We start from the raw sequence: 23,114 nt of genomic DNA on the forward strand, positions 1-23,114 counted from the left end.
CACACAGACGATTACGAAACAAGAATTTCGTACCACCAAGATGCAGCTTTACATACCTAAGTGTCCGGCATGCCATCACACTTCAGAACATATACATAGGCTCTCCTGGGTCCTTTCACAGCAAAGCTGGGAACACAATTTCTTGTCGAGCAGCAGACGTTCTGCATTAAAAAAGAGAGGTTTAGACATGGTGCAAATGACAATGATTTACTGCATCTAAGCATCAATAGCTTGATAGCAACCAAAGTAAAGGAAAACTGGCATGTACAAACAGAACATTAAGCAAGCCTAAATCAATGCAACATAAAACAAATCTCATTTCTAAAATAACACAGCACATACCAGCTCAGAATGGTGAATTGTTCTGATAAAAAAAAAATCATCAGGTAATTCTGTACAAAAATGACTGTGACTGACTGTTGAGCTTCCCTTAAATACCATTTTGGGAGAACCTCCCACTTCCATGCAACCTTCTGCTTTCCCAAATAAGGTCTGGCCAGAATGATACTGTAATTTTTTAACACCCTTTTCTCACCCAGGCATCCCCCTCCTACTGGGATAGAGTAGCTGTGTTGCATAAGGCCCTGGAGAGATAGCAGAACTAATTACATTAAATAAGCAACCTTGTACAACCAGGTGTACCCCATGAATTCCTGCCTCACATACATATATACATACATATACATGTATGTATCCCCTATGGGGATCTCTAATAAAGCTGCTCCGCGACGGCCTTGGCTTCATCACAACAGGCATCCTTTAGACTTGTTGCCAAGCGATGGCGTGCGTCGTCTCTCAGGCGCATCTTTGGATCCGCATCTCTGCGACAGGACCGTGACGTCATTATGTCTGTTAGTAGGGGAGACAGCCGCAACCGTGGCAGCAACAAAGCACGAAGCACAAAAAACAATTGAACACATAGTCTAAACATCCACAGATCAGGCTGGAAAAAGTTTGTGAACCCTTGTATGCAGTAACTGGTAGGACATCGCTCTCTTCCTGGTCTTGCTGAGAGATGCTTGAAGATTGGTTGCTCACCAATGCCTATGTGGTTGGCTCCAGTATAGGTCTTTTAGCCACCCATTCATTGCAAGTCAGTGGTACCAATACGGTCAAATACGACATCATTTTTTCCCCACAGGAACATGTAGTTGCACTAGGTGTTTTTAATGTCTCCCCATGTGCCAATTTGTTAGGTTATTGTGACATTTCGACAATATTTTAATATTTTGCGGAAAATCAGGTACACTGCTAAGTCAGTCTGTGGGCTATATTTTAACGATCTAAGCGTGCGGTCGAAAGCGCATGGGGGTAGTGCATTTAGGGTGTGTCCAAATCCACTTTTGCTAGTTTAACGGCGGATAATCTAAGCCCAAAGTAAGGCGCATGGTTCAAAGGGGTTGTACTTAGTCTCTTAATTAATCATAGGTGTGTTTTGGGCGTAACATGAAATAAGCCAATCAGAGTGTCATCTCCCATTCCCTTTAAAAGCCAGGTGCGCTTGCACCTTGGCGGATTGCTATTATAATGACGGATATTACATATCACATAGTGCTATCTTAAAAGAGTAACATGGTGGTAGATTGTGACACTTGCCAGTTGTCTTTAGGCAACAACAAAACAAATGTGCATAATTTTTTTTTTATTATTCGTTTAAATGTATTTTAAAACGTATTTTTCTAAGCCTAAATTTCCCACTATAAAAGTTCACCCGAACTGTCTGGGTGTGGTAATGAGAACTGTCAGTTAGCTATGATTGCTACCTCCTGCTACCTAATGTTTGCAATCATAATTGTGAGATATAGAAGAAGTAAACTGAAAAAATAAAAATATTTCATTTTTCCAAGATCCACATAGCCTGCCAAAATGAAGAAAGTGACCTGGGATGAATTCTCCATGGTCTTCAGTGCTCACAGTGTGTTCTGTGGGAAGCAGCCCAGTAGTTTAAACATTTTAGGAAAACAAATAAGAAATAAAATTGGATTCACAGATCATTATTATGTGCAAAGTATATTTACAGACGTGTAAGGATTTTTTGTTTGATTACTTATTGTATACATCCAGAAAGAAGAAAATATGACGTTATTATACACAAGCAGTTCATAAATAATTTGTGTTGTCATAATGGAATCCTTTAAGGGGGGAGGGGACAGGGGAGCCCTAGGCCTTAGCACATAACAATCTCAGGACACAGGACATGATACTGGTCTGAAACTTTGAGTTCTGGGGACTTGGATCCTGAAAACAGTTGCTTCCAAACAGGTGTACCGCATGATACAATTAATCAATTAGCATCCTATCATGCTCTGTGGCATGTATAAAAATACTGAGCAGGCCCAGTTGACCTCGATTTTGGATCAAAATGGCAAGAGGAGAAGATCTAAGCGAATTTGAAAGAGGGTTCATTATTGGGACACGGATTGTAGGAGCTTCAGTCACAAAGACTGCTCAGCTGGCTAATGTTTCAATAGGAACAGTGATTAAAGTGACATCTGCATTTAAATCTATGGGAAAGACATCAGTAAATAGGGTCAGAAATTGTGGTTGAAAGCGCACATCCAATCACCTTGATGCTTGTGCATTAGTGCGATATGTAAGAACAAACAGGCAACTCTTCCTGAGAATGTCAGGATGTAGATTAGTGACTGAGAATGTCAATGCAGGATGTGATCAGACTGTGTCAGCAGGAACAGTCCGTACACAATTACACAGAGAGGGTTATTTTTTAGGGTTGCACTGCATAAACCGCTTCTTACAAAGACAAATGCACAATTGGGAGTGCAGTGGTGTAAAAACCATAGGCACTGGTCTATAGAGGTGTGGAATAAAGCGATATGGTCAGATGACATCCTTCACCATATTCTTGACAAAGGGCGAGTGCATGTGTGGCGTGGTACTGGTCTGAACATTCAACCCCTACAGTGAGGGGGTCCGGTGGGTCTGTTATGCTGTGAGGGGCACTTTTCTGACATGGTTTGGGTTGACTTGTCCCCTTAGAGGGAAGGATCACTGCAAATCAATACAAAGTTATTCTGAGTAATCACCTTTATCCTATGATGAAACATTTCCATCCTGATGGGAGTGGTCTCCTCCAAGATGACAATGCCCCCATCCACAGGGTGTGATAGGTCACTGAATGGTTGGACAAGTATGAAAATGATGTGAATCACATGCTGTGGCCTTCGCAGTCCCCAGATCTGAACCCAGTTGAACATCTTTGGGTGATTTTGGACCGACGTCCACCACCATCATCAAAACACCAAATGGGGGAATATCTTTTGGAAAAATTGTGTTCCAGCCCTGCAGTAGTGTTCCAGAGACTAGTAGAATCTATGCCAAGGCACATTGAAGCTGTTCTGGTGGCTCGTGGTGGCCCAGCACTTTACTAAGACACTTTAAGAAACAAAAGGAAGGAGAGGTATGCTCAATAAAACACTAGTGGGATGTAACAATGTAACAACATAGCACAGAGACTGTACTCAATGGCCATCTAGATATGAGACTTGAACTCAGTTGAAAATGTGTGGTCTGAATTAAAGAGGGCAGTCCATAAGTGTAGACCAGAAGCATCTTGAATGATTCTGTACAGAGAAATGAGCAAAACTCCCCCTAAATATGTTCAGCAATCTCATTATACACGACAAAAGATGACTCAGTTGTGTTTTCTTTGCAAAGAGCAGTGCAAACACTTTTTCAACAATTTGAATGCACTTCAAGAGTATATAAATACACCTGCTCACTTTTTTCCAAGGAAAACCCTTCCTACTGAATACTTTTAAGGCAGGAATTTCAGCCCCCAAACAATAAATAAATAATAATAAATAATAAAATACAAAAGATCATCAAAATATATGACATAAGTAAGAATATATCTCTCCATTGTTGCTTTGTTTATTTATTGAAAAACTAAACAAATCAGTGCACATGCCATATTGAGAAGTTTTTATCATTATAAACATTGCAAAATAAGCCTAGCTTGTCATGAATACGAAATGGCTTAAAAAACAATGTTTATGACCCTTTGCTTAGCGGCAGTTGCAGAGCTCTGTTAGGAAAGAACCTGTTTTTAAGAGATTTCCTTATTTTTGTCATCCTGAGTCCATACATGATTGGGTTGAGAAGTTGAGGACATGTCAAGAAGTACATCGTAAAACCATTCCGAACGTCTTTGGGAATATATGTCATGTCAAATCGATTTTGGACAATTTCATAAAAGCAGGAAACCGCAAAGTTCAGGAGTGATATTACTTGGGGAACGCATGTGTTTAAAGCTTTGGTCCGAGCTTCCTTGGGTGATTTATAACAGATTCTTACAATATTTGCATAGGAATATAAAATGGGGATCAAAGGGACAGCTAACACAAGAACCGTAGCGAAAAGTCCGTAAATGTTGTTTAGCATTGTGTCTATGCAGGAAAGTCTGATCAAAGAATAGTTGCCACAGCACAATTTGTCTATGATATTCCCACACAATGGTAACCGAATTTGTAATGACAGAATAACTGTAAAGTTGATGAATGAAAATACCCAGATGAACACAACTAATGAGCATACTTTGCAAGACGTCATTCTAATGCTGTAATGTAGTGGATGACAGATGGCCAAATACCTGTCATAGGCCATAACAGCAAAATTACACAATTCTGTTGATCCATATGTGTACAAGCAAAAAACCTGCAAAAGGCAAAAAGCTCTGGAAATTTCATGAGTGTCTGATAAAATATGCAATAATAACACAGGAAACAAGGAAGCGTTTCCATACAATTCATTAAAAAATAAATTACACAGAAACACATACATGGGTTCATGTAGGCTCCTATCCACAAATATCAACAAAATCAGTGTAAGGTTTGCAAAGATAATTGTGAGATTCAGAAGAAGCACAAAGCTGAAATAAAAATATTTCCTTTCTCCAAGATCCCCATAGGCTGCCAAAATGAAGAAAGTTACCTCAGTTGAGTTCTTCATGGTCTCCAGTGTTCAATCAGTGTGTTCTGCGGTAGGGAGCATGAACACACTTTATTAGAAATAAATCAAAGTTATGGAGCAATTGTGTGTGTGTGTGTGTGTGTGTGTGTCTCCGAATGGTCTTGAGACTTGCTGCTACCCATGGCTGCACTCAGAGGTTGTCGGAATAGCCTAACACAGATGTTTTAAGAACTGGACTTGCTGTATAACTGTTAGGATTTGTAGCAGACCAGCAGAGTTTTTATGTCACTGAGACGCAGCTTTACATACCGCAGTGTCCAGGATTCTGTCAAACTTCAGATCAAATGCGCTGGTTCTCCTGGGCTGTTTCACAGCTAAGCTGGGAAGACAATGTCTTGTGTGGCAGCAGACATTCTGAGTTCGAAAAAAGGAGTTTAGACATTGTGTTAATCACAATGATTGACTGCATCCATGCACAAATAACTTGGTAGCTAGCAAAGTAAAGGAAAATGGGCATGCACAAACACAACATTAAGCAAACCGAAGTCAATGCAACTTAAAATAAATTCCTATCGCAACACAAAACATACCAGCTCAGCATTGTTAATTGTTGTTGTAAAAAAATAAACAGGTACCTCTGTGCAGAATTCACTGTGACTGACAGGAGATTGTTGTCCACAGTTGTCCACAAATGTTTTGTTGCTCTTCCCTTAAATACCATCCTGGGAGAACCTCCCACTTCCACACAATCATCTGTTTGCCCAATAAGATCAGGTCAGAATGACATTGTAATAGCATTCTACCACCCCGACCCCCCCCCCCCCACCTAACACTCCAGGTACAGGAGAGATAGCCCAACTTAAAAATCAATCACAACATAATCCTGTATTTCACAGGAGAGATAGCCCAACCTTAATATGCGACTTTGTAGGACCAGATGTACCCCATGATTTTATGTTCTATATACAGATAGCACAATAATGTTTTGGACAAAGACATTTTTTTGCTTGGTTTGGCTCTGCTCTCCACGATCTTTGATTGGTAATAAAATAATTCTCATGTGATTAAAGTGCAGATTCTCAGCTTTTTTAAATGCATTTTGGTTTCACACAGTGGAAATTACAGAACTTTTCATACATAGCCTCTCCTTTTCAGGGCACCATAATGTTTGGGACAAATGGCTTCACAGCTGTTTTTGATTACTCTGATGTGTTCAGTTGTTTCCTTAGTGAAAGAATAAGGGAGCTTTCAGTATCTAATGTTGATTCCAGGTTTTTGATTTCCTGTGTGAATGTGTTATTAGCATTTGGCTGAAAGGAACAGCGAAAGGGGCAAACGCCTCCCCCCCCCCCACCCCTCCCATCTGTGATATGGGATAGTGGGGGTGTTATGGCTTGGGCATGTTTGGCTGCCACAGGTACACGGCTCACTTGTCTTCATTGATGATGTATAACTACTGCTGATAGCAGTAGGTGAATACATTTTGAAGTGTACAGAAGAATCTTATCTGCTCAAGTCCATCCAAATGCCTCCAAACTCATTGGACAGTGCTTCATATCCTACAGCAAGGCAACGATCCCTAACTGCTAAAGCAGCAAATAGTTTTTCCAAGAAAAATAAAAAAGGAAAATTCTTTACTGGCTAAGACATTCCCTTGATCAGAATCCAATTGAACATGTGTTTCATACACTGAAGAGAAAACTTAAGGCACCTAGCCCCCGAAACATGAAGGACCTGAAGGTGGCTGCAGTACCTGGCTGGCAGAGCATCACCAGAGAAGATACTCAGCACCTGTTGATGTCTACGGGTCGCAGACTTGCGGCCAGCTAGATGGTTGTAGAAGCTATTAATATAGCATCCTACAAACAGTAAATGTGTACTTAATTTATCACTGTTACATGATTTTTTTCTTCTCATGCTTTCGATAGGTGATAGACAACTCTGTAGAATCTGACTGAACTCAAAACCAACTGGTACATTCATAACAAGCAAGAACACACTAATAAGCTCAGCAGTAACAAACAACTTTGCAGACCATGGAAGACCACTGTAGTGGATGAACGGGCCGCACCTAAACTGGAGGGATACTGCTGCACTGGGCCAGTGCATGCTAAGGGTAGCGCTGGATTATTTAAACTAGATCTTGGGGGGCAGGGAGGTCCAGACTGCCTGGATGGAATCTGTCAAGGCTACCAATAATAGTGTGAACACCAATGAAATGTTTTTGAAGCAAAATTTTAGTAAGGACTCGAGACAGCAGGGGGCGAGGGAATGGGAGAGGATGTGTAGAAGAGGATCTGAAATGCCTTTTTTAAATGCTAGAAGTATAACCACAACCTTTTGGAACTTGAGGCTGCTGTGAATAGTGGGCGCTATGACATAGTTGGGATTACAGAGACATGGCTTGGGGAAGAGGATGGGGATGAATATAGAGGGGTACAAACTCATTAAGAAGGACAGATCCAGTAAGAGAGGTGGTGGTGTAACTCTCTATGTAAAAGAAAATCTTAATGTTCAAGAAATTCCAGAAATTGACCAACTCATGCCTAGTTAAGATATTTGGATTAAGCTCATAGGGGAACATGAAAAGGGCCTTACTATAGGCGTGTGTTACTGGCTACCAGCTTCAGACAAAAGTGTAATCAATGCTCTTTGGAATATACCTAAAACAGGCTTGTCAGGAAGGTGAGACTATCATTATGGGTGACTTCAGTTAACCTGCTATTAATTGGGAATTGATGACAGGACAAAGAAAAAGTGTGGACGAATTTTTAGATTTTATAAATGACTTTTTTGGCACAGTATGCCAGTCAGCCTACAACAGGGAAATTAATTCTGGATCTGTTGCTATGTAATGATCCCGGCAGAATTTTCAATAGAACCAATGAGAAGAAATGATCATTCTGCAGTTAGTATTGATATATTTTGGAAAATTAACAGGGCCTCCTCTCAGGGCAGAATTTAAAATTCTAGGCAAGCCAATTTTAACAAGATATGAGCAAATTTAAAGGGTAATTAGCCAGCAAGGTTTTCTCAAGCGAAGGTCATGCCTGACAAACCTTTTGGTATTCTTTGAAGGAGCTACCAAGTGTTTTGACTACAACAAGGCCTATGATATATATACTTATATTTCCAAAAAGCATTTGAAAAGGTACCACATGAGAGACCTATTAGCGAAATGAAGACAGCAGGAATTACAGGATGTATTTCAGAGTGGGTTTGAAACGGGCTACTGGGTAGTAGTAGGAGGAATACTATCTGACCAGGGGAAGTGGAGTCCCACAAGGATCGGTGCTGGGACCACTGCTCTTCCTCATTTATATAAATGACCTTGACAGGGACATTGAAAGTACATTAGCTACATTTGCAGATGATACAAAACGGGCAGGCCCAGCTAATAGTTTGAAATCTAACAAAGAATAATGAGAAGAATATTTAAACAAAACCCATAAGTGGGCGAAAACATGGCAAATGAAATTCAATACAGATAAATGTAAAGATCTACGTGTGGGAAATAAAAACATAAGGCAGGATTACTTTATGGGTGTTACAAAATTGGAATGTGCTCAATTAGATAAAGCCTTGGGAAGAATGGTTGATCAAAACCTTTCAGGTTCCAAGCACTGTGCTGTAGCAGTAAAGAAGGCCAACTGGATGTTGGGACATATAGCCAAAAGTATTGCGTATAAATCCAAGGAAGTTATACTTATTTTATGCAATACAGTTGTTTGACCACACTTGAAGAATTGTGTGCTGTTCTGGGGGCTGTACTACAAGAAAGATAGAGGCTCTAGAAAAGGTTCAAAGGGCAACCAAATTGATTCCTGGTATGAAAGATAAAAGCTATGAGGAAAGACTTAATATGTTTAATCTCTACAAGATTATTGGGATGGCAGGTATGCCGTCCTGCTAAAATACGCCTTGGCGAGGTGGCATGCCCCATACCGATACAGCCACGAGAGTTTAGCACTTTTCTGGGTTCCCTACAGAAATAACCACAGACTCTCAACCTGTCACACGTCCGTACCATAATGCCCCAAATTTAGGGGATTTAACATTTTTTCCTTCTTCTTTTTCTTCATCTTTTTTGTTCCAGTCGATTACATCATCACAAATGCATCATGCCCACTAAGGATACGTCTCCACATATTTGTTGGATATTTTTGAAGTCATACAAATGAAAAAACCCATGACCCCATGAAAGGCTGTGATGGTAACTTCAAAAATTATTTGTTGCAGTGTTACTTTGTTGTGCAATGTTTCTTTCAAATGATTATTTATTTTATTATTTAGTTTTTACTTTCTGGTTTTACTTCTTTAATGATGTATTCTTTATTATATTTTAACATTTTAATGTTTCTTAAATAAATATCTTGTACTTGTGCTTACTATGCATTCATCATATTTTTAAATTATTTGTTGTAGTGGTACTTTTTAAAGTTGTTTACATAACAGAACATGCCTACTAATATTATGTGATGCCTTTGATGTTGCTGGTTCATTGGCAGAGACTAAGGTTTCATGCTTTCGTGAAACATATGGTTGGAAGAAAATCAGCATTTTAAATGTGTTTATTGATCAATCTAGCTGCTGTTGCTGTTACCACAATCAGTTTGCAATTCAGCATACCACAAACAGTAAAGAAATTGTTCTTACAGCCCTGTACAGCATAAATTATCTAAAAATCACAGCAAAAATTAAATTATATTGTTAGAGTACGTGGATAATAAATGACCATGTAGCACAGAGGATGTACACAATGGCCATCTCGACTGAAGACTTCAAACCAATTAAAAAGTTGTTGTCGGAATTGAAGAGGGCAGTCCACAAGCTTAGAACTGAAGAATCTTAAAAGAATATGCACAAAATAATGACCAAAGGTCCCCCAATACCACCAATATTCACCAATATCATTATACACTATAGTAGACAGCTCAGATTTGTTCTCCATGCAAAGAGCAGGAACAAAAATGACTGAAAACAGGGTTGTGAACATTTATGGTACTTACACTTTTGTGAAATATCTGCATGCATAAGTTCAGAAAAATGTTACTTTGTTAGATTTCATTGAGTTATCATTAACATAGAATATTTTTCACATTCATGAACTGAAATACAAACATTTGGTGTTTGGCAAAAATCCAAACACACTTTAGGAATCAAATGATACCAATGCCCCTTATGCCCCAAAACATATTAAAAAGAAAAGTGAATTACAAACCTACCACAACTCCTACAAAAATGGATGAATCAAGCAATAATAAATACCTCCTAGTTTTTTTTTTGTTCCATTAAAAAAGTAAATCAGTGTACAGACCATATACAGATGTTTTTGCATCATCCATCTTGACACATTTTTGTGCCTATTGTTTCATGAATAACAAACGGCCCAGAAGCGTAGAAACAATGCTCATAAATCTTTATTTTGCGTTAGCTGAAAAAACCTGCTTTTCAAAGCGGTCCTTATTTTTGTCAGCCTGACTCCATACATGATTGGATTAAAGAGCTGAGGACATGCCAGAAGATACACCGTCAAAGCATTCCGAGTGAATTGGGGAACGTGTGTCATGTCAAATCGGCTTTGCACAACTTCAAAGGTAGCAGAAACAGCAAAGTTCACAAGTAATATTACTTGGGGAACGCATGTATTCAAAGCTTTGCCCTGAGTCTCTTTGGCTGATTTATAACAGATTATTAAAATGTTTGCATAGGAATATAATATGAGGATAAAAGGGAGGACTACACTCAGAAATGTATTGAAAAGTCCATAGATGTTGTTTATCGTTGTGTCTATGCAAGAAAGTTTCACCAAATAATAGTTGGCACAACACACTTTTTGGATGATATTCCCACACAATGGTAACCGTAATTGTAAGGACAGAGTAATTACATATCCGATGAATGAAGAAACCCAGATGAACACAACTAATGAGCATACTTTGCAAGAAGTCATCCTACTGCTGTAATGTAATGGATGACAGATGGACAAATACCTGTCATAAGCCATAATAGCAAAATTACACAATTCTATTGATGCATATGTGTGCAAGCCAAAACACTGTAAAACACAAAAAGCTCTGGAAATTTCATGAGTGTCTGATAAAATATGTAATAATAGCATGGGAAACAAGGCAGTGCTTCCATACAATTCATTGATAAATAAATTTCCCATGAACATATACATGGGTTCATGTAGGCTCCTATCCACAAATATCAATGAAATAAGAGTAACGTTTGTCAAAATAATTGTGAGATTCAAAAAAAGCACTAAGCTGAAATAAAAATATTTCATTTTTCCAAGATCCCCATAGGCTGCCAAAATGAAGAAGGTGACCTCAGTTGAGTTCCCCATGGTCTTCAGTGTTCAAACAGTCTGTTCTGTGGGAGGGAGCCATGTAGTTTATACAATTTTAATAAAACATAATAAAATTGTGGGTGTGCGTGTGTGTGTGTGTGTGCATGCATGTGTGTAGGTGAGGCATTTTCAGACGCGTAAGTTTTGTGTTGGATTACTTAGTATATATCTAGAAAGAAGACAATATGAATTCATTCACAAGCACAGTTTTCATATCAATTCACTTAAAAAAATATTTTAAGAGGTCCAGGAAGACGTTCCATGGTAGTTCATCTGATTGGCTTATTTACTTATGCACACCAGTTTCACCCCCGATTTAGCACATATGCTTTGGTGCTAGGCTGCACATCAGGTTCTGTAATTGTTTGCAGATTGTTTGCTCTAGCACATGACAATCTCAGGTTGTGGGATATAATTCTGGTCTGGTGATTTGGATCCACCTGTGATAGATTGCGTATGGTCTTGAGGATTACTGCAACTCACGGCTGTGCTCAGGGGTTATCGGAATTGCCACACACAGAAGTTTTAAAACTTGTACCTGCCGTAGAACTCAGACTGTTAGGACTTGTAGTAGACTACAGTTTTGTGTCAATGAGATGCAAATTTACATACCGCTCTGTCCCGGATGTTGTCAATCTTCAGAAAAATACATTGACTTTCGTGGGTTCTTTCACAGCGAAGTCGGGAAGGAAATTTCTTGTGGGGCAGAAGACGTTTTGGATTCAAAAAGAGGAGTTTAGACATTTTGTAAATCACAAATATTTACTGCATCCAAGCACCAATAGCTTGATAGCTAGCAAAGTAAAGGAAAACAACATTAAGCAAGCGTAAGTCAATGCAACTTAAAATAAATCTAATTCCTAACACAACACAAAAAATACCATACCAGCAACACAAAACATACCAACAGCACTGTTATTTGATGTAATAAAAATAAACAGGTAATTCTGTACAGAAATTACTGTGACTGACAGGAGACTGTTAAGCAGTTCTCCACAAATTTTTTGTTGCGCCTCCCTTAAATACAATCCTGGGAGAACCTCCCACTTCCACACATCTTCTGTTTGCCCAATAAGGTCAGGTCAGAATAACATTGTAACACCCTTCCACCACCCAGGTAACCCCCTCCTGCAGGGACAGAGTAGCTGTGTGGTATATGGCAGTTACCTACCCCTCCAGGCACTGGAAAGACAGGACAGCTTATCTAAGTAACTTTGTGTGACCAATTGTGCCCTGTGATTTCATGCCATATATACAGTGGTTTAGGGTTTCAGTTGACGTATTTACCTCTGCCATAGAGGTTGTGCCTGCCAGAAGGACATGCTTGCAGGGTTCTAACAGTAGGGGGCAGCAGAGTGTAATTTTTCCACCTAAGGACATTATTTGGCATTGTACTTGACGTCACACTGCGTAGCATTTCTGGGTGATTCGCTATCTTAAGATGAATGCTTAGCTTTGTGATTTGAAGATGAGGTTAGCATTTTGGGAAAATGAAGCCCCAGCTAATATTGGGCTGGTATCAGCACAGCCGCCAATCAAATATATTTACAGATCCGGCAATTCTCTCGCCATAACAGTTTGCAATGTAAAAACTGTGCAAGACCTAAATATGGAGGTCAAACCTGTTTTGGCAATTTTCCAGAAAACATAATTTGACAGTTTATTTTTCACAATGTAATAAATGCTACACAAAAAACAACATAAATAGCTAACTTAATTTTTTTTTTTTTTTAATGAGCCCCTCTTCCTGTATTTTTTTAACAGGCTCACTTTAATGGGTCATTTAACTCTAATATAAAAGTTAGAGTATAAAATGCTATTATATCATTTCAAAAGTGCACTGACAGTTCAATGCCTTACTTTGTTTTACTTCAGAAGTCAGAAGTCATAAGTCAGAAATGAGTTTCTTTATGATCATTTGTGCTTGCCCCAAAATCAATGGGGTCATTGTTAAGAATTCTAACCTCATTGAAGGAATTATTACACATTACTGGAAAAAACTTCCTGTGAAATTTTTACATTTTATTTGGTTATTATTTATTCGTATTTTCGTATATTTAGGTGTCCTTAAATGTTAAAATGTCTGCATCCCGAGGGACATAATATATATATATATAGTTCTACAGCAATTTCAGAGGAATTCCAGCCTTATTGGCCAACCTGTTGAGTTATAAGCATTTAAACCTATTTGGTTTCTGTGGCACCCCCTATGGGCAAACATGCACCAAAACATGCATACTTCTTTGGAATCATAGACTGTACTTATGTACCAAATATTGTGAGGAACGGACATGGCGTTCATGAGTAACAGCTGTTTAAGTAAAACATGGCCACACCCATGATCATTGATGGACATGTGGTGGCCATAATGTTTTGAAAAGTCAACATTTTTTGATAATTATTGAGGCTCAGACTCCAGAGATTCTTTCAAGTGTAATTTGGTGATGATAAGTCAAATGGCCCCAACAATCCAAGTGCACTTCAGGAAATTGGTGCCCCATGCCCTCTTTTTTCCCCTAAATCCATCATTTCTAATACTGGGATTTACGCCGCCCCAAAAAAAAAGAAAAAAAGCTAAAAGTACCACGACTCTTTTTATTACTTTTATTACTGAAGCAATATTAAATATATCCCTGCTTGTTTTGCTCCATTAAAAAATGCATGTACAAGTACAGGTTTCTGGGTATAAAAGGTAAATGTTATGAGGAAAGGCTTAAGATACTTGGACTTTTCAAGCTTAGTAAAAGGAGACTTAGGGGAGATTTGATTGAGGCGTTTAAATTTATTAAAGGGATTAACAAAGTGAACTACAGGAAATTATTCAAGCTGAGTTCGGTTAGCAGAACGAGGGGGCATAAATGGAAACTGGCAAAGGGTAAATTTCACACAGACATTAGGAAATATTGACACAGAGAGTGGTCAATGTGTGGAATAGCTTGCCTGGACATGGAGTGGGGTCAGAAACACTGGGGGTATTCAAGGCCCGGCTATGTTAGATGGTTATGTTAGATGTTTTTGCATCATCCATCTTGACACATTGCAAAATGTGCCTAGTTTGTCACGAATAACAAATGGCTTGAAGGCGTAAAAACAACGTTTATAAATCTTTATTTTGTGTTAGCTGCACAGCTGTTAGGAAACAGCCTGTTTTTCAAAGCTGTCCTTATTTTTGTCAGCCTTACTCCATACATGATCGGATTAAGAAGTTGAGGACACGCCAAAAGATACACCGTCAAAGCGTTCCGAGTGAATTGGGGAACATGTGTCATGTCAAATCGGTTTTGGACAACTTCAAAGGCAGCAGAAACGGCAAAGTTCACAAGTAATATTACTTGGGGAACGCATGTATTTAAAGCTTTGACCTGCGCTTCCTTGGGAGATTTAAAACAGACTCTTAGAATTTTTGCATAGGAATATAAAATGGGGATCAAAGGGACAGCTACACTCAGAAATGTACCAAAAAGCCCGTAAATGTTGTTTACAGTTGTGTCTATGCAAGACAGTTTTACCACAGAATAATTGTCACAGCACACTTTATGGATGATATTCCCACACAATGGTAAACGTAGTTGAATGGACAGAGTTACTGTAAATCTGATAAATGAAAAAACCCAGATAAATACAACTAAAGAGTATACTTTGCAATAACTCATTCTACTGCTGTAATGTAGTGGATGACAGATGGCCAAATACCTGTCATAAGCCATAACCGCAAAATTACACAACTCGATTAATCCATATGTGTGCAAGCAAAAAACCTGCAGAACACAAAAAGCTCTGGAAATTTTATGAGTGTCTGATAAAGTATGCAATAATAGCATGGGAAACAGGGCAGTGCTTCCATACAATTCATTGATAAATAAATTGCCTATAAACACATACATGGGTTCATGTAGGCTCCTATCCACAAATATCAACGAAATAAGAGTAATGTTTGCAAAAATAATTGTGAGATTCAGAAGAAGCACAAAGCTGAAATAAAAATATTTCATTTTTCCAAGATCCCCATAGGCTGCCAAAATGAAGAAGGTGACCTCAGATGAGTTCTCCATGGTCTTCAGTGTTGAAACACAGTCAGTTCTGTGTGAGGGAAGCATACAGTTTGTACAATTTAAATAAAACAGAATAAAATGGTATGTGTGTGTGTTCTTGTGTGTGTGTGCGCATGTGTGTGGGTGAGTGCAAGTCTATATAACTTACTATATAACTTGAAAGAAGAAAATGTTGTTCACAAGCACCATTTTCATACCATTTCAGTGGTTTTCATGAAATTATTTTCAGGGGTCTAGCAAGAAGTTCCATAGAAGTTCATCTGATTGGCTTATTTACTTACGCACCCCAGTTTCACCCCATTTTAGAACATATGGTTTGGTGCTAGGTTGTACATCTGTGCACCGGACATCAGGTTGTGTAATTGTTTGTGCTTTGAGCTGAGTGTCCGCGGCCTTTGGACTTTACCTTAGCAAAGACAATCTCATGCCATTGGACATAATACTAGTCTGAAACTCAGAGGCCTGGGGACTTGGGTCCACCTGTTATGGATTCCGGATGGTCTTGAGACTTACTGCAACTTACGTCTATACTCAGATGTTGCCCGAGTTGCCTCGCACAGAAGTTTCAAGACTTGAACCTGCCGCAGAACTCAGACTGTTAGGTCTTCTAGCAGACCAGTGTTTTTTTTTGTCACCAAGATGCTGTTTTACATACCGCAGTGTCCAGGATGCTGTTGCACTTCAGAACAAATGCGCTGGCTCTCCTGGGTCCCTTCGCCACTAAGCTGGGATCACAGTTTCTTGATGGTGCAGCAGACATTCTGAATTCAAAAAGAGATTATTAGACATGGTGCAAATAACGATGATTTGCTGCATCTAAGCATTGATACTGTTGGTTGACAGCCTGCAAAGTAAAGGTCGATGGGCATGCACATGCACAACATTAAGCAAGCCTAAATCAATGCAACATTAAATAAATCTAATTCCTAACACAACACAAAACAGCTTAGCACGGTTAATTGTTCTGATAAAAAAACTGGTAATTCTGTACAAAAATGACTGTGACTACCAAGAGAGTGTTAAGCAAATCTCTTCAAATGTTTAGTTGGGCTTCCCTTAAATACCATCCTGAGAGAACCTCCCACTTTCCACACAATTTCACTTTTGCCCAAATAATGTTATATCAGAATGACACTGTAATGTAACGCCCTTCTACCACCCAAATACACCCCTACTACTGGGGCAGTATAGCTGTGTGGTAGCAATGGCGCCGATTACAAATATCATATCCGGCAACACAATAATGCATTCTCTCCTAATGTTTTCTCCTCCCGAATTTGGCCAATATTATTTGGATTATTAGTACCCTTAACACTAGAGAGGCCAGAGTAATGCTATGGAGCTTTGGGGACTAAAATTTATCCAATGCGCTAAATGCTATATCCTCCTCCTTCTACAAATATTTTCCTAAATATTTGGGTGTTAAATAACTGCGAAAAAAGATGACTCAATAAAGAAATACAGGCAGTCTGTGACATTTTCTTCACAAAGCACCCCACCTGACGATAGACAACAGATACTTTTACCCAGGTGTGAATGTGTCCCTGTCTACTCCGGCCCACTATTCAGCAATTAAACAAATATGAATTTCCCAATTAAACGCTATCTAAACTCATTTTGCATGTACAACGACACAAAATTTGACTGCGATCGTGCGTTGATGTTGATAAAGCCTTTAGTGTTGGGATGAATAATTGTGGACGCAGTAGTTATAGAAATGACTTCGTAGAGATAATGCCACCGACATATTTTCCGGTTTTCACTGAAACTGAGACCGAAACCTTCCACTAAACTGAGTAGCGCAGCTACATATTCACTGTGCGAGATATAACCGATTTGTGTGTGCGTGTGGTCCCAGCTAACCACCAAAGCTAGGCGTTCTCAGTGGATTTGATAAGAGGAGAGGGACAGTGCATAGGCTAGGTAAAGGCATTCTCTAAGCCGAAGAGAGAGAGAAATGTGGTGAATGACTGAAGAAATAACTTTTTAAAAAGATTGCGCTTTGGGCCGTCTGGGTAGTGTAGAGGCACTCGCCTACCACCGCAGAGACAAGGGGTTCAAACCCCGGCAGCGGTACTTCTGGCTTTGTCAGACGTTCCTACGAAAACAATTGCCAGTGTTCGCAGGTGGGAAGCCGGTGAGGGTATGAGTCTTGATCGTTGCATTAGCGACTCTTACTGGTTGGTTGGGGCGCCTGTTCAGCGGGGAGGGGATCTGGGGGAGATAGTGTGAACCTCCAAGCCTGTTACGCTCCCCCAGTGAAACTCCTCGCTGTCAGGTGAAAAGAAGTGGCTGGTGACTCTACAAGTATTGGAGGAGGCACGTGGTAGTCTATACCCTCCCCAGACTGACAGAGGATAGTGCATCGACCAGGACTGTGTGATACACACGGGGAAATGGTATATTGACTAAATTGGGGAGAAAATGGCAACAACAAAAAAAAAGATTGCACTTTGTATTTCTTTGACAACTTTTCAACTTTGTGTTTTGTTATGCACATTTTAGCGCTTTTCTCAGTGTTCCTGTAATAAACTGTGCCTCGACGCATAGCCCCTTAGCCTATATAACAAAATCACTATAATTTCGTAATCTTTATGAAATTAGTTCGCTGCTGAAATCGTGGCTGGAGCCGAAATGCTGGCGCACTGGGTCATGTGACTTTAAAATACCTGCTTTTTGACATTATCACTCTTACTGTCACTGAGCATGTGAATTTCTTTACCTGGTATTGCAATTCAGGTGCAGTCATTTCAGTAATGCTAATAGCATTTCATACATTACCACAACCTGGCCCAAAAATCATGCTCAGGGCACCACGTAGCCCATTGTCTAAGGCGTTTGATGTGAAGATGTGTTTAGGGGCACATGTCACGTAGGTCACCAGCTTGTCATGCTGGCAAAACTGCGGATCATCATGGCGGTTGTTTGCCTCGATGCATGAGGCGATCAGGGACAGGCCTGTGATGAGTCCCCTGAGGCAAGTGTTGCCTTATGCTGCAGATGAGGCTTCCTTGTCATCTGCAGATGGCCTTTGACGAGGCCTGGGGTACAGGGGAAAGTTCTCCAGGGGGAGTAGCCCTCCCCAGTCACAGGACCGCTCATGTCTGCCCTGAGCAGGGCAGGTCCCTCGACACGGGGCCCAGCCTCATGGAAGTCCAGCAGCAAAAAAAAAAAAAAAACCCAGACGCCCGCAAAACAACTATTCCTCTGAGATGTGACTTGTGCTTCCTCACCGACATCGAACACTAGATCGAGTAATTTAGAATGTTTTAAAACTTTAAAGTGAACCCTTTGCATTTGCCTATATTTTCATAACCTTTCTTCTCCTAAGGCTGAACATTGCACACAATCAGTGCCCCCCCTCCCTTCTTTCTTACTTTACTCACATTAGAATGAGTATGCTTTCGCTGTCGAAATCAAGAGACTGATTTTGATGATTATCAGCATTTTATTCACAACTTCAGTGGCTCTCAGAGAACACACTGACACGTATGGTGTTATGTAAGAGAAAATGAACATATGTTGAATGCACACTACGACTCAAGAGCGTCAGGGCCATTGTAAACTGCTCTTGTTCTTGTTCCTCCCTTGGTTCCTGTGATTTATTCTTGAAACTAGAAGACCGCATCCTTTTAAAATATTTTTTATTTTAGATTTACTTGGAGTTGTTACTGATGGATTACTAAGTAAAGAAAGAACGGCACTCACAAAATGTTCAATTCAACATTTGTGAATGTTAACCATTCATGAATTTAACATTTACAAATGCAATGGCCATTCTTTAATTTTGCGGCCTTCTTCCACCACTGTTCTGCGCTCTCTTTAAAAGCTGATTTTGTGTGTTTTGCTATAGTTTGCAAACAGGATGGTGACCTGTATAGATATGCTACATATCATAAAAATAAAAACAAACTAAGGGGCTACTCTAGGAAGGTACTAGGTACCCTACTATTTTAGCTTTCTGCATGGTCCCACATGAACACACACACACACACACACACACACACACTGAAATGTCACAATATAATGATGACAGTTTTTGTTCTGTTGATTATTTTTTATTTTGTGAATGTCTGGATCTTAATAGATGTTTATAAGATGATGCCGATATTTGAAGATGGTTATCTCTAGGCCCTGATGCTGAATGCATTAGCCTTGCACAATGCACTGTACCTATTGAGAAATGATGCTTAAGCTTCTGCAATGCACATTCAGTCATGGAGCTTGGAAAATATTAAATGCAAACAGTGCCGTCTTCTGGTGAAACTGTCACCCAGTGCAGACATCATCAAAATGCAAACCTAAGAACCATAAAAGATTGATTAACAAAAATGAACAAAAAATGTTTAACAAGGTAGAACTGTCATTGCAAATTATATCTACTGTATATACAGTAAATGGAAATTAATGTTTTGCTGATTTATTGCCATCAGTATTTGGTTGATAATATAGTCATACAAATAAAAAGCCTGACCCCAGGAGAGGCTGTGACAGTAACTTCAAAAATTCATTTTTGTAATGTTACACAGCAGTGACAGTTGTAAGTTGTAAGCATATTAGCATATTCTGTTATGTGATGCCTTTGTTGTTGCCAGTTCTGTGAGATGGCCGTTTGTTTCCCTGTTGCTATGGGAACAGTTCTCTGCGGTAGATAATTTACAAAACATTGGCTGAGAAAAAAAGGTTTAATGCTTTTGTGAAACATATGGTTGGAGAAAAGTATAACTGAAATGAAGGTATTTATTAATCTAGCTGCTGTTGGACAATCAGTTATTCTGCATATCACAAATGGTCAAGAACAGACCTCTCATTCAGTGCTCTCCAGCATGAATTATGTAAAAATTCTTGCAAATATAAAAAAATATATTCTTAGAGTAAATTAAAAAAATAAACAATCATGTAGCACAGAGATAATAACTGTAATTTCAAACACTTAAAATAACCGATACACTTATGCATACAAATAGCATAATCGCCTTCATCATTTTGACATCTGTGGTTGCCTTCAATCCCAGAGAGTAAAACACAGACAAGATAACAACGTGTTTATGAAAGGTCATTAGTCCACTGTATTTTTGTATCCCCTGGAAAGCAATTTAATGCCACGTTCTGATGGGACCAAGTAATCGGGAACAAACAAATGGAGCCCTCTGTGGACGGCGCTTAGAGGACTGAATGGCCAAGTTAGGACGCTCGATTAGAGAGAGGTTTTAATGACCTCCCACTGGACAGCAGTGTGGCTGGGTGTGTAATTCAGTCACCTCCCTTATGCAATGTCTGCACAAAATGTGGTAAGCAAAGGTACCGCTGAGGTCACTAGAAGGTGAGTCGAGCCTAATGGCTTTGGTACATGGAAAGCAAGCAGCAGAAAATCAGAGGACAAAAAAAAACACCTTTGTCCGGAATACCATCTCCCCCCTACATTCTGATCTACTGAATTTTTTTTTTTTTTACATTGTTATGATCATCATGCTGCTATGGTGCCTTTCACTCATAGAATATTGGTAAAACAGTCGCATAAACTATATCCAAACCTAAATATCCTGCTTGGAAATGCACAGATAATTTTAAGATATTTTAAGGCTGAGATGAGTGACGAAAAGTTAGCAATGGTAAATATGGAGACGAGAAAAGGGAAATAAAATAATGGTTATTCGTTATTCTGAATGAAACATGTCTTTTAATGAATTTTGACATGCTCACAGATACTAAATAACAGTGCAAGACAATCACTCCAAGGATCAACAGTTCATTGGAACCCAGGTAGGCGGAAGTGTAGTATAATGGCTAAGGAGTTGGTCTTGTAACCTAAAGGTGGCAGGTTCGATTCCCCGGTAGGACACTCCCATTGTACCCTTGAGCAAGGTACTTTAACAGCTGTATCTTTGGATACAATGTAAGTTGCTCTGGATAAGAGCATCTGCTAAATGCCTGTAATGTCATGTTCTCATGTGCTACACACCTGTAGAACTGTAAGGCACTAAATACTCTCCATATTTTAGCCCTTTAAAGAATAGTTTTTTGGAATGTTTTTTGAAAATTCAAAGTCAGAGCAAAGTCAGAACTCCGTTGCTTTCAATTATCAGTAATGATTGTCACATCAGAATTTACACGGTTCAGGTAAACAACTGGGATGATTGCAGCTGTGTTGGACATTAAAAAAAAAAAGAAAATACATCTGACTTGCCTATGCCTAGGCTTGATTTTAAACAATCATAAAAAATAAGAACATTTTATTTAGTTCTTACATTTTGACCCTATTATACACCAGTATTGCTTTACACTGCTAATAACTATAATATTCAGACCGATTCGGGTACAGAATTGTGTCCACAGTGTCACTAAAAACAACACTCCCTCCAGTACTCCCTAGCAGTACCACAGAGCACAATTTGGGAAAATTGCACGCATCCCTTCACTGTAGTGTGATCGCAATCTGACAACATGGCCGCGTGGTATCAGCACACCTCTGTTGAAAAATGAATGACTTCCACCAGATCCAAGGCGTCAGTGTCACCTTTAAGGGCCTGAAAAAGAGCCTTTACTACAGTATAATGGTTGTTTGTGCTTGCGCGAGTATGCGCTAAAGTATGAGCACGCCTCTATCTTGGAAAAAAGTGTATTTGCAAAGAAGATTTTAAGATTTTAATAGTAGACCCAGAATAAAGTGATTTCAGATAAGAAGGCGAGAAGACACTGTCAAATCCTTAGAACTTTACAGGATCTACACTGACTAAAACAACTTTACAGAAAAAAAGAAAGAAAAAAAACAGTAGACTATGCTAATGACTTATTCCACATCACTCTGTCGTCATGGTCATGTGCTCAGAACCACTAAAGACTTGTGGTGCCCATGTGTTATAAAGTCATCGAGAAAGGGCTTGGATGCAAGCGCAGTGGTCATGCTTCAGAGCTTCAGAGACGTCCACAACATCACAAAACAGGTGCAATCAGGTTATCCTCTCTTCTTGTCTTTGTTTGTAAATTGGAATGGTTTTTCGTTCTTCCTATCAATATATATTAACTTCAATTTTATCTGATTTTAACTTTTCCTCTTTCAGAGATAGCTTAAACCCTCAAGGAAAGGAAATTAATATATTTATGTTTTTTAAAAAATAGATTGTTTATGTAATATATCTAGTTAGTTATCAAAACTGTCATAATGTTTTGAAAATCCTTTTACTAAGAAATTGGGATGTGTGGACATCTTCCAGTCTGTCAGCTGATATCAAATTACTGCATCTGTAATTTTATCTACTGCTTTACCATTGAGAAACTGTGATTATCATTTATGCCAGATTTCACAGTATCCCTGTCCACTAATTGCTTTGTGTTTACTATTAAACATTGTGCGGTACACAGTTTTAATAGCTGCTTTTATTGAGTAACCAGGGTGACGGTGTTACTTTTTAACTCTTTGCAAATCTCTCAAAATAATATAATTATTAAATTAATCTAAAAATTAGTTTTCACTATTAAAATTGCTGTACCTTTAAATGATTGTTGAAACCTTCTGTGACCTAGGTATTTTGCATAGTGCTTGCTTCCAAATTCAAAACAATTTCTAAATGTTGGTATTTTAAATGTATTATGATAGCCAGCCAGTCAATTCTAACACTAATTCTGGTGTAAATTGCTCAGGCCAGACTGATGAACCAAAGAGGAACCTAAGGGGAGAACTATGAAGTGAAATCACTGTCTAGATATGGATATATGCAAAAAAAACAAACAAACAAAAAAAAAAACACTTAAATGGATGGTAATGATATTGCATATAG

At 39.0% G+C, this 23,114-nt stretch overlaps 3 protein-coding genes across 3 annotated transcripts; all 3 read right to left on the reverse strand.

Annotated features, from left to right (window-relative positions):
• Positions 1–3,891: 3,891 nt before the first annotated feature.
• Positions 3,892–5,603, reverse strand: LOC135262428 (olfactory receptor 2K2-like). Its single transcript, XM_064349448.1, has 3 exons — positions 5,565–5,603; positions 5,239–5,343; positions 3,892–4,994 (listed from the first exon to the last, which is right to left on the reverse strand). Exon 3 carries the CDS (start codon positions 4,966–4,968, stop codon positions 4,012–4,014), a length of 957 nt encoding a protein of 318 aa, XP_064205518.1. The 5' UTR covers positions 4,969–4,994; positions 5,239–5,343; positions 5,565–5,603; the 3' UTR covers positions 3,892–4,011.
• A 4,592-nt stretch (positions 5,604–10,195) lies between these two features.
• Positions 10,196–12,269, reverse strand: LOC135262429 (olfactory receptor 4B13-like). Its single transcript, XM_064349449.1, has 3 exons — positions 12,189–12,269; positions 11,897–11,980; positions 10,196–11,307 (listed from the first exon to the last, which is right to left on the reverse strand). Exon 3 carries the CDS (start codon positions 11,279–11,281, stop codon positions 10,340–10,342), a length of 942 nt encoding a protein of 313 aa, XP_064205519.1. The 5' UTR covers positions 11,282–11,307; positions 11,897–11,980; positions 12,189–12,269; the 3' UTR covers positions 10,196–10,339.
• Positions 12,270–14,020: 1,751 nt separating this feature from the next.
• On the reverse strand, positions 14,021–15,339 carry LOC135262430 (olfactory receptor 4B13-like). Its single transcript, XM_064349450.1, has one exon. The coding sequence runs from the start codon at positions 15,334–15,336 to the stop codon at positions 14,392–14,394; it is 945 nt and encodes a 314-aa protein (XP_064205520.1). The 5' UTR covers positions 15,337–15,339; the 3' UTR covers positions 14,021–14,391.
• Between the last annotated feature and the right edge of the window lie 7,775 nt (positions 15,340–23,114).

Source organism: Anguilla rostrata, chromosome 9, assembly GCF_018555375.3.
Source record: "Anguilla rostrata isolate EN2019 chromosome 9, ASM1855537v3, whole genome shotgun sequence".
NCBI lineage: Eukaryota > Metazoa > Chordata > Actinopteri > Anguilliformes > Anguillidae > Anguilla > Anguilla rostrata.